The 12,229-nt window shown below is 34.5% G+C and overlaps 2 protein-coding genes across 2 annotated transcripts; both read right to left on the minus strand.

The window, feature by feature from the left end:
- Window positions 1-2,278, minus strand: LOC125192020. The gene is made up of 3 exons (XM_048089472.1): window positions 2,143-2,278; window positions 858-1,056; window positions 1-455 (listed from the first exon to the last, which is right to left on the minus strand). The coding sequence occupies exons 2-3, from the start codon at window positions 1,037-1,039 to the stop codon at window positions 269-271; spliced, it is 369 nt and encodes a 122-aa protein (XP_047945429.1). The 5' UTR covers window positions 1,040-1,056; window positions 2,143-2,278; the 3' UTR covers window positions 1-268.
- Window positions 2,279-5,896: 3,618 nt separating this feature from the next.
- On the minus strand, window positions 5,897-7,957 carry LOC125196753 (1-aminocyclopropane-1-carboxylate synthase 7-like). The gene is made up of 4 exons (XM_048095366.1): window positions 7,728-7,957; window positions 7,507-7,635; window positions 7,123-7,283; window positions 5,897-6,893 (listed from the first exon to the last, which is right to left on the minus strand). Exons 1-4 carry the CDS (start codon window positions 7,917-7,919, stop codon window positions 6,035-6,037), a joined length of 1,341 nt encoding a protein of 446 aa, XP_047951323.1. The 5' UTR covers window positions 7,920-7,957; the 3' UTR covers window positions 5,897-6,034.
- Between the last annotated feature and the right edge of the window lie 4,272 nt (window positions 7,958-12,229).

Below are 12,229 nucleotides of genomic sequence, written 5' to 3' on the forward strand. Positions count from 1 at the left end.
TAATTTATGAAGGCAACACCAAAACTTTTATAAGGAGCTACATTCATCACAGTAACAATATCTAAATGAAGATAAAAACAATGTGAAGTTCAAAACCACTCCACTAAGAGAAAATTCAAATACCGATGTACTGATTATTGAGGCCTTCAATTTTAACACTGATTTATCAGCTTGCCAAACTCTCTTTGAAATAAAAAAACTTGCATGATGACAATCTGCCCGACCATGAGTACGCGAATCATTCCCACAATTATTACCCAGTCCGTTTTCAGGGATAGTAGCCGGTAAATGTGAATCCCCTTCCGACAATTTCACCGGCACAGAACCATGCAAAGCATTCAAGCCCGAACAGAGCAGCGATTCCAAGATCCTCAACCTTCATTTCCTGCCTGTGCTTCCACATATTCTTCACGTAGTCGATTTCCTTCCAGAAGGTCTCAGTGCGACCAGGAATGCTGCAATTGGTGTAACAGAGTAAATTAGGAATCCTTCTAGAAATAAAGGATGGAGCTTGAAATTTTTATAGCAACTCTAGACACATCAGATTCAACGAATATCTAAACAACATGTTCACCCAGAACAGAAGAATCATGCAAATGAGGTGCCTGATAAGAGCGTAAATCAATCATATAAGCAATCCAGTGAAACCGTCACACAATGTCCATCATCAGTTAGCTTTGTGATCTGTCTCAAGTATTTAGCTTGTCAATGGCAGGGCTGCATATTAATATTACTGATATTTATCAATTGCATAATGCATTGATAACAAGCTCAAGCAGATAGACCTCAGTAGACTGCAAATATTAAAACCAATGCTGATAGAAACTCATGCGAAATATAGGGAGACAAAAAGTAACCTGGCAAGACGAGTGTAGAACAGCTGCTTGGATAATTCGCTACATGTTTCAACAGTTGCTGGTTCTTTTACATATTGTTTGTTCTGCTCCATTAACTGCTTATAGTAGGTGGTGCCATGCTTGGACACATATTGTGTGGCTTGGCAAGCCTTGCTTTGCAATTGCTGTAGTCTCGCTGCCATTACACCCAAAGTCAGTCCTGCACATCAAACCAAAAAACAGCAGTTAGATAAAGCAAATGGAACTATCACTGCCATTAAACTAAAAGCTTCACAAAACTTGTGAAGGTCACCTAGAGATAAGAAAACAGAGCAATCATCTCGACATGTACAAATAAATTTAAGTGGCACTTAATTCCCTTCTGCTTTTCTCCTAATTAAATCTAAAGTTCTAAGCTCAACTTCACACACACACTACTTCTCAATTCTTATCCTTATTAAGCTGATACTCAACCCAAAATAAAAAAGCACAGCTTTTCAAAAATTTGTTTGGGAATGTCCATACATAAGATGAAAATCAACACAGGCAAAAAAAAGGCACGGATCACTCACCATCCAAACCAATAGATAGGAAGGCATTTTACTATTTTTAGAATAAAAACATAGTAGGTATATCAGTATATGACTATTACAAACAGTAAAAATACCAACAAAAATTATAAATTAAATGAAACCAACCAACCCACGCAGCAAGTAGCACATGATTACCATTTTCACTATCTGCATACTACGAATAACTTATCCATAACAAGACAGACAATGAAGGTATATCATTCGAACAAAAAAATAATCACAGATTTGAAAAATGAAGGCAAATTCAGAATAAAAACAACAATGAACTCAAACTCCAAATTATGCTCGCTTCACTTATTAACAATACATCCTTCACAATAATGCACATGAAAATAAAAGCATAAAAAACTAGAAATTCAGCTCATCAAGCAAAAATACGCAACACAATTGAAATTAAAATAATTTTCATAAAAATACCATAAAAAGGCTTCTACAGGAAAATGAAAGGATCTCAGTACGCTTGCATATCTACATACATTTCACAAACTTCCTTCCTAAACAAATAATAAACAAAATCAAATTCACGGCATCTGAGCATGGATCAGAGCAAAATATCATCACTGCACACCCACACAGTCTTAAACCCTAAACCAGATGATGAAAATCACAGATCTGAAAAGTACACCTAAAACCCTAGAGAAGAAAAATGGCGGCGAAATAAAGACAAGACGATCAACAGCTGGATGCACAATCAAGAGATAGGAAATATATACCTTCCGATCGGAAACTGAAAGGCGAGCTCCGGTTTCACAGACTCGCCGATAAGCTCTTGGGTAGTGAGAGAAAGGGGAGGTGAGGTCTGAGGTTGTAAATCAAGAGAAAAGTCTTCTTAAATAAATTCACCTTATATTTTTAACTGCTTCAGTGAAACAGTACTTCACTTCGAGTAATTACTGATCCAGCTTTCGGTAAAAATCTTGCTTTTGGGCTTTCAGTTTGGGCTTGAATTTGGGCTTTTCAGCTTGTTGGAAAATAAATCTTGCTCTTTGGATTTAGTTTGGGCTTGTGTTTGGGCTTTTTTGGGGTTTTGTCAACAATTTAAACTTTTGTTTTTTATTGAGTATTAAAAAATCCATCATTTTCAACGTTTTTCATAAAATGTCATAAAATTCGGTTACGAAAAAATCATACTCCCTCTGTTCCGCAGTAGTAGAGGCGTTTCTTTTCGTCACGAGATTTGAGAAAAATTGTGTTAAGTGGGTTAAATAAAGGAAGAATAAAGTAAAAAAGTGAAAAAGGTAGAGAGATGAAGAAAGAATAAATTAAGAGAGAGTAAAGTAAGATATAAGAAATGTGTTGACTTTTGCTATAAAAGGAAATGACTCAACTACTATGGAACGTACCAAAATGGCAAAATGACTCAACTACCGCGGAACGGAGGGAGTATGCAACTAGTTTGGATTAGTTTTATCAACACATGTCTATAAGACGATGCCATGCTCGTATAATGCAGGGGCGGAGCCGAGAATTTGTTATTAGAGGGACATTGGGTTTTTATAGTGAAAATTAGATGGGCAATTAGATAATTAGTTGCTATGTTAAAACAAATAGGTTATAGATGTAAATAGGAAATTGTTGTATTGTATTAAACTGGTTTCTCGGTCGCGATTGTTGTGCGTATAGATAGTATAGATTGTTGTTGTCTCACGCTGATATTGCTTTGTTATAGTAATCTGGTTTCTCGATCACGATTTTTGTGCGTATAGATAATAGATTGATGTTGTCTCGTGCTGATATTGCTTTGTTATACTTAGAGTAGTAATTTAGCTAAATCAATTTTTAACTTTGCAACCATGTTCTTTATATGAAAATTCATGATTATATATTTGAAATAGAAAATTTTAAACATCATCGTCAATCAGAAGCATGTACATTTTCAAAGTAATATTTTAAATGCTTAAAGTCACTAATTAAATTTTAAATACTAAATCTTCCTGTCTCCTTAAAAAAAATAATTTGCAATCCCTGGATTGAAAATTCTATGCTACACAGAGATTGCCTGAGAAAGTCAAATATATTGTACAATCATAAAATATTGTAACATCAAAAAGTAAACTTATTAATGACATACGTTCTTTTTGGTTCTCAAAGAAAAATATCAATTGTTGTCAATTTGGTCATAGCCATGAAAGAAACTTACATCCGTTGCCTTTTCTTATACTCACATCATGTGATTCATATTTAATTAATTAACATAATTGAACAATATGCAAAAGGAATAAATAAAACTTATAAACTATATATATTTCGTGCTAGTGAATTTAAAGGCAGTGAAGCTTTTGATTTTAATCGATATATTCACTACCAAATGAAATATTGATATTTACATATAATGACACAATACCCGATTTTCAAAGAGCTTTAAAGGGGTTTACTTTTTATTTTATTTTTAAATTGATAGTTAGGTATTTGTAGATTATAAAATAATATTTGACTTTGTAAGTACGCATTAGTAATATTATTAAATGGGATCGGGCGCGACCCTCTACACCTATAGTATATTTCTAAATAATTTATTAATAAAGTCAAAATAGTTAGTACATTATTATAAGGTAATTATAAATTAGTAATAAAGGTCTAATTTTACAGGCCAAATATTGATTGCTTGAAAATTTCAAAAAACAGTTTGACATGAATACATTGTCACTCTCACAAGCATATGCAGTAGAGAAATTTAATTCATGCACATTGCTCTCATGCATGAGTCATGACGCAGACATACATATGTTATTCGTCAAAACGAGAATAACAAAAACTATAGCTAAAATCATAGGTTATCAACCCATTGAGCAAGCTAGTTCTATTAATAAAATACAAATATAATTAAATATTGCAAAAAGGGATAAAATTACCTACCACGAACTAAATTATTAAGAATTAGTTAAAAAAAACTTAATTTATTATACAGTGGCGGATCCAGTTGAGAACAAGAAGCTATATGCTTATTACCCAATATACTATCATTAAAGATAAACAAATAAAGCTTGGTTATTAATTATTCATATAAAAAAATGAAAAGAGTGAGAAAGATGTTAAAGGAGTCCTAGAATAAAGAGAAGACAAAAAAAGAAAACATCAAAGAAAAAAAAAAAAAAGGATGTTGCCTCATTTTATCAACAACTTCTCATACTTTGTTGCGGATGAGTAAGAAAAAAACTACTACTGAACTACATAAGATCATTAATTACCGGTGTCAAAATGCAATGATCGATGCATGAAACGAAACATGTGGAGTTAGATATAGTAAAAAAATTCGATCATCGGCGTCGAAATGCAAAAACAGTGCGTCAGTCATTGTTGGCAATGGATGACATACGAAGAACGAAAGTAAACTCTGAGCCCTAATGGTTGAGGCATTGCTTCCACACTTTGTGATCATGAATTTTCATAACCTAATGGGGTCAATCAATCTCGATCTCATCTGAATCCGACATTAAACTTGGACCCACTATGGCCCTATCCATAGCCTTAAAGGCCTTTCATATCTATACATGCTCACAAATGGACCCCCCAACTATAAGAAAAAATTGAATGGTCCACACAAGTGGAGTTTGGTAGAACAAAACACGGCATCGATATGTATACTATAATATGTACGGCAATCCCCCAATAGTCAAACCCATATATAATAGTAATAAAATATTTTATTGATAAATAAAAATATGGACTATATGAAATTGGTGATGTAAATGTATTAACTTGCCAACTTGATTGACTGCTTCGAAGGGGTCAATTAAATTGGATGAGGAATTCAATTGTACAATGTTGTCTCATCTTCCACGCTATTAGAGGTGGTTGAACATATTGGTTACAATAGTGATTTATTGATTATCAATCCGTGTTGTGCAAGCTAGGCCTACATTATTTTACCTTAAAAATAATAATTTCAGTAAATATTAATCAATTTGTATCATGGGTAGACACTTTCTTTATGAGAAAAATAACGAGCCATGTACTATTTTTGATAATAAATTTAAACATCATATCATAAATTTGTATTTGACCTATACATGCACTCCATATATTTAATATTTAAAGAATAGAGTCAAAGTGTAGAATAAAAATTAAACTAGCTAGTCCCTACAATTGTTAGCTAACTACACTTTCCATTTCTATGAAACATGACACCTCCAAATCACATTATGCTTAGATAAGTGTTAGTACATAGTTTGTTGCTAGCTGAACGGGGTCTTAATTGTCTTATTGGGCCTAACCCGTCGTTTGTGTGCCTATTTGTATAGAAATAGGGCACATAACTCTGTAATCTGAAAACAATCTGAATACAATCCGTTCTACGAGTGAACCACGTAAATTCTGTGTCTCTTTACGTTTTCTGTTTCTCTCGATTACACAATCGTTCTATTTTGTCACAACAATAACTCATTGCAATAGAAGAAGAAATAAGAAAAGGTTTGTTTACATGCAAATATGCAATCAATTAAATTATCTCATTCAATGAATATTACTAATACAATGTAATTTTAAACACAAACCCATTCTTTGAACGGGCAAAAACTATTTCCATCAAAACACCTACATATACATGGATAAACAAAATCAAAATCAAAAGCTAAAAATAATCAATAATGATTCCCCATCTATCATTTACTGATTCCCCCTTCTTCTCTCGACAAAATCATGTATCCTGGCGAGCGCGACTTGCAGCGTCTGCTCGCTCATATTCGCGAAGCAGACTCTAAACCACCCGGGCTCCGCGCAATGGCACGAAACCCCGGGTGAAATATTAAGTTTGACTTCCCTCAAAATACACTCCCACAAAGCCAACTCCTCCCCAACGGTCCCCTCCTTCAAAAACGGGCTCAAATTCATCCAACAAAACAAGCCCGCATTCCCCTTCAAGCACTCGATCCCGGCCCGGCCCAGCCCGTCCACGATCATCCGGTACCGCCTCCGCAGCCTCTCCCGGTTCGTCTCGATGTACCCCGCCGTGAACTCCTCGTCGGAGAGCATCGTCGCCAGCAGCTGCTGCGTCTGCGACGAGATCAGCGTGAAGCTCGACATCCGCCTCGCCGTCGTCACGACGGCGTCGTTGTAGGAGTAGATCGTCCCGACTCGGAACCCGGGGAGGCCGAGGTCCTTCGAGAGGCTGTACACGATGTGGCACCTCTCGGAGCCCCGGCCGCCCCGGGCCTCGAGGACCTCCGCGACGCTGACGAACTCAGCGTCGGAGAAGGCGGAGCCCGAGTAGATCTCGTCGGAGACGAGGTGGATGTTTTTTAAGGACGCGAAGTCGAGCACGTGCTCGAGCACGGCGCGCTTCACGGTCGCGCCCAGCGGGTTGGAGGGGTTGGTGATGAGGACGCCCCGCACGCGGAGGCCCCTCGACTCCGCGTCCGAGTACGCGGAGTCGAGGGCGGCCGGGGTGATCTCGAAGGCGTTGGAGCTGTCGCAGTGGATGGGGACGATGTGGACGCCGGTTCGCCATCGCAAGTCTCTATCGAAGCTGCGGAATTAATGAAAAGAATTATTGGTTAGTTTCGATGTCACACTTAACTATGCTTCTCGTGGAATATATTTTATAGATATTTTACTACTATTAAATATTAAATTCAACTCGTATTATATTTAAAAATTTAATAAAAATAGAACTTCGTATACGCAAATTTCTTAAAATTTGTGTCAGAGACATTTAATAGTGGACGAACAGAGTAAGAATTTATAAATATAATTACCCTGGATAGTATGGAGTTGGGACGAGCAAGGCATCGCCGGGATCGGCCAAAATGAAGGTGAGAAGTTCGTTAGCGGCGGTTGCTCCCGCCGTGATCACGATTCTTTCCGGGTCGAATTTTGCCCGCCCGCCTCTTATTTTCCCCATGAAGCTCGCCATTGCCTGAAATTGCAGCATACGTTGGTCAGTGGCTGACGCAGAAAAATAGAAAGTCTTAACAATTAAGAAGGCTCCTAATTTATACTTCATCCGTCCATAAAAAATTAATACTACGGAATATTTCATTTCTTACAAATGAAGATCATAATACTTAACAATACTTCAGGTCAATTTTTTATGGACGGATAGAGTAATAAGAGAGGAAGACTAAGAGGGTGTTTGTTACCTTTCTAAAAGAAAGTAGACCATGATAATCTTGAAACAAAGCATTCTCTCTAAAACTAGAAACTCTCCCGCTGCTGGTGGCGTCGGAGGAATTCTTCTCAAGGTATTTCTCAAGAAGATCAAATGAAACCTAAAAAAACACAATTTGTCAGCAACAAACATTCTAGATTGTTCTAGAAACTCTCCACGACATATATACAACGTTGGACGGATCAAACTCACCTGATTTTCCGCGAGCCCCATCTGTATAACCCCGGAAGGGTTGGAAGATTCGTCGTAAGGATTCTCATCGTATGCCTTCCACCCGGCGAAGTAGGGCGAGTCCTCGCCGTGCGTGTTGGAAACCGCGATTTTCGATAGACGAACGGCGGCTGAGGAGGCGGAAGAAGGCTGCTTTAATGGTTTGATGGCCATTTTGTTAAAATCTAGGAAGGGATGAGAAAGATGAGAGAGCAACTGTTTAATTGAATGAAGCTTATTGAAGCCGATGTTTCCCATTTATAGAGGAATTTTTATGCCTTTGCTTACGTGGAATTATGTATATTCTTGACAAAAAAAATAAAATGTGGAAAGGGAGGCAATGATTGATTGAGATCAAAATTTGCCTTTTTACAAAAAATAATGGTATGATATTGTGTGAAAGACTGGCGACAACTGGTTGCTGACGTCATCTTTTTTTGCCAAAGCTAGGTTTATTATATGTATAAGTTATGTATCTAAATCTTCTCCACGAGATTCACATCAAATATGGTAGTTGAAATGGGGGTGGCTGCTCATTTTCTAACTCCTATTTTATTTTTATTTTATGTTTTAGTGTTTGACTGTGTGGCCAATAATGTGTTTGTGGGGTGATTAGAGGATTTAATTGAGAATTATTATGTGTTAATGCTACTTTAGGCATGTAGCATGTGTGCACTTAACAAGTATCTCTTTTTTGGAAAGAGAACACAAATTATATATGAAGGATTCACTTATGTTGAGCCAATGATGATCTATAGTGTGGGGTCACACAAAGTAAATATAGTTGTCGCTGGCAATGGATGACAGACGAAGAATGAAAGTGCGCTTGAATCCCGAATGGTTGGGCGGACCATGAAATCGGCAAAGCTCCGGCAATCGAATTTAATGGAGTTTTCCTACTTTACGGGCCACGACAGTGGGATTGGACGACCCTCGAACCCATCTGAATCTTCTATTGCGTTGAGTACAATTATATACTCTATGTGACTCATATACTTCATGTGTCATGTCACACACACATTAGTATGATATAGTACTTCATGTGAACATATATTGCAATATTTGATCATGATTGGGTGCAATATGTACAATTCTGTTAAGCCAACCCTACGTAATTGTGACTTGTATTTTTCAATTTATAGTATTTTCAGTTGAGGAGAATAAGGTTGTGTAAATTGAAATCCATACACCACTCTTTGTCTTTAACTCTTTAAGTATCTTCTTAAGCATGAGCTACATAAACCCTTGACCTATTTTTGGGTTTGAAAATATATGTAAAGCTACGAAATTCTTATCCCTTGAGAATGCTTCGAGAAGGTTTACCCAAAATGCAGCTATTAATATATTTTAGTGCATTATGAATAAAATCTTTGTAACATTTTAGAAAATTAAATCTTTGAAACATGTAAAGAAAAAAATAGCGAACTAATTAATATTATACCATTTTCTTTTGGTGCAAAAATACTAAAACAATATACTATAGTTTTTGCAAATGCACCCCAAGAATTAATGGCGTTAGCATCGACCGAAGCGTCATGATTATCAAGATTTTATGTATTATTATAAAGTTTAAACTATATATGTGTGTTTGTGAATGTATATTTTTTAAAAGTTCTCTAAATAATTTATGAATCACATATCTCTTGTGAAATGACATGTCTTATCCCTTACAACTACTATCAAGATGAATATCTTCCCAATATCTATGTATATATACCCATCAACCTAAATGAAGGCCACCAATTGAATTCTAACTAACAAGATGAATAATTGCAAGACAAAAAACTATAAACAGATCATATTCGAGAAGATCTAATAGTGGTTAAGTTTTTCATTCTAAACTGACATAGATATTTTTCCAAGATCATCAAGATTCCGATACTGATCTTCCAAACAAACCCAAAAAATAAATAAAATTAGAAGGTACTAGAATATATCCTTTCTCCCACAGTCTTCATTAATCATATATCTAAAATATATTGCAACAGAGTTAATTAGTTCTAACATCCTTAAAACCTTTTCTAACTATAATTGAAACATCCTCTAATTATTGGTAATCACAAGTTTAGTCAAATCCTATGTAAACTAATTAAATGAGGCTTGTATTTGATTCAAGAATTATTATTTCAATGATGAGAGAATAATGTATATCATCGACAAAATCCCATGTGCAGAATTGTCGTGAAATATTTGCCATTAAAATAAATATAGTACTACTACTACTCAACTTTTTTTGGAGGGAAAATAAATGCAATAACATGCTTTAACTAGATTGAAATTAAGTGATAATAGGTGTACATCGCCATATAATTTTATAAGTGCAATTATTTTATAACCATATGACAACGTGGATTAATTATAAGCCACCATTTCAATCTACTAGTGCTAATTATAAGCCAATTTGCCAAAAACTAAAAAGAGTTGAACATGACAATAATATAGGAGTACTATATATTTTTTTCCGGTAATATTTGAAGAAAGCATAAAATAAAATAAATGCAAGAATATTGAAAGAAGAAACAACAGACAAGCATCAGTACTATTAGTACAAGTTGAGAAAAATTAAATTAAACGTGCAAAAGAACTCTAAAAAGCCAAAGCATATTATTGATTTGAGATATTAAAATGGTTACTAGCTAGTAGTCCTATGACTTTTTATTTCTTGAGTTTGCGTTAAATTAATTGATAAATTGGGGAGAACTTATCTTGTATCCATATTGCAAGGCACAAATCTTCTTTGAAGATGCAAAGCCAAAGAACCTTTGCCACGTCGGAGAAAATTTTCATTCGAATATTTCATGATAAGATCGTTTAAAGATACATGAATATTTGGTAGATTTTGTTCCCTTAATACGAGATTTTTGCATGTTTTTTTGGCTCACAATGTTTAACACTATTTCTTTTATTTATAATAATTTATACTACTCCTTATTGAGCATTTTGTGCGATCGGAGTCGAAAAACTCCATTAATTGGTTTGCCGATCGACAATAACTTTGTCTTTTAGTCTCACGGTAGCTCCACGTCCGCTACAACCCTCCTAGTTTCTATGAATATTTTTTTTGGGTAGGAGAACAATATTTCAACAACAATCTTGAGTTTATTAATGTGCGGTTTAGAATTATATTAACCCAAATTTGATTACTTGTATCTTTTCTTAGGATTCATGTTGCTCACATCACTGAATATATATCTAAAAAAATGTCTAATACAATTAAGGATGCTAATTTACGTTTCTAAATCTACCATTCATCCACTAAAATGAGCCTTTATTTACTTTGGTATGTGTTTTAACTAATAAGTTAGCTAGTTCTCATTTTCTCCTAATAATATTGCTATTATTGTTCTCTATATCTATTCTACTTTATTAAAATTCGTGTTATTAATATCAGGATACAATTATGTACATTTATCAATTAAAAATTTGGGTGGCATGCTACTTTTCAAATTTAGAAAAATCGATTTGCACAAAAATGAATATTTAATTAATTAGATGTAATGTAATCAAGTATCCTTTCTTTCTCTTTGTATTATGTTCTGATATCTTAATTAGCTGACCTTAAAATGTAATCAGCACACACACACGCTTAAGTTGTCTTAATTAATAATTAAAATCGGTGAATAAAACAATTAAAACTACGAAGATAAACATTGACTTGCTCTCTTCAAACTACACTTAAATATCTAAATATAAAGTTAGGTAGTTATTATATTATTACTTATATTATTATATATCCTTCTCTAAACACTTGAAGTTTCCTTAATCCTTTTCATTTGATCTTAAATGACCTTGTGAGCCCCAAATTAGTCGAGTGTGCATACCATCACTATCGATAAATCAATTAATTAAAAACCGAATACTAATTCTCTTACATAAGCATATTAATTAACAATATTAAACTTGATTAAAAATCGAAGTATTTTCACAATGGAAGAAGCTTCCTAGTAAATACTTTGGTATATGAAGATATATGTGGGTGACAGTGCATGAAAGTACTAATTATTAATGCCCAGAAAATATTCCCTCAAAAAATAAATGCCTATTATTAATAATAGTCATAAAACAAATCAGTGACTAAACATGCGATGCTAGTTCCTCCACAGTAGCTTTGACTACTCATTTGATTGAAGATCTTATCAATTTAAAAATAATTGTAATTATATAACAAGATAATGTTTTCAAAATTTTTTCTTTGCTGTATATATTTTTGATTGTCTAATTTTTGTGGGACAAAAAGTATTATTCACATGCCTTTTTATGCTGAGAGTTTTAATACTATTTTAGTCATATTCTTGCATGTCACATATGATAAGAGCATCAACAATGATGAAGAATGTATATATCCAGCGTGTGCACCGCAGTCATGTGGTATTATAGGGGGGAGTCACATGTCGTAATGGCACACCAATAATCGTAAAGAATTTATACGCAAAAATTCAAGTAAAAATGATTAATCCCACTTATTTTTATAAACACAACTTTTT

This window comes from Salvia hispanica, chromosome 6 (assembly GCF_023119035.1).
Source record: "Salvia hispanica cultivar TCC Black 2014 chromosome 6, UniMelb_Shisp_WGS_1.0, whole genome shotgun sequence".
NCBI classification, from domain to species: Eukaryota; Viridiplantae; Streptophyta; class Magnoliopsida; order Lamiales; family Lamiaceae; genus Salvia; species Salvia hispanica.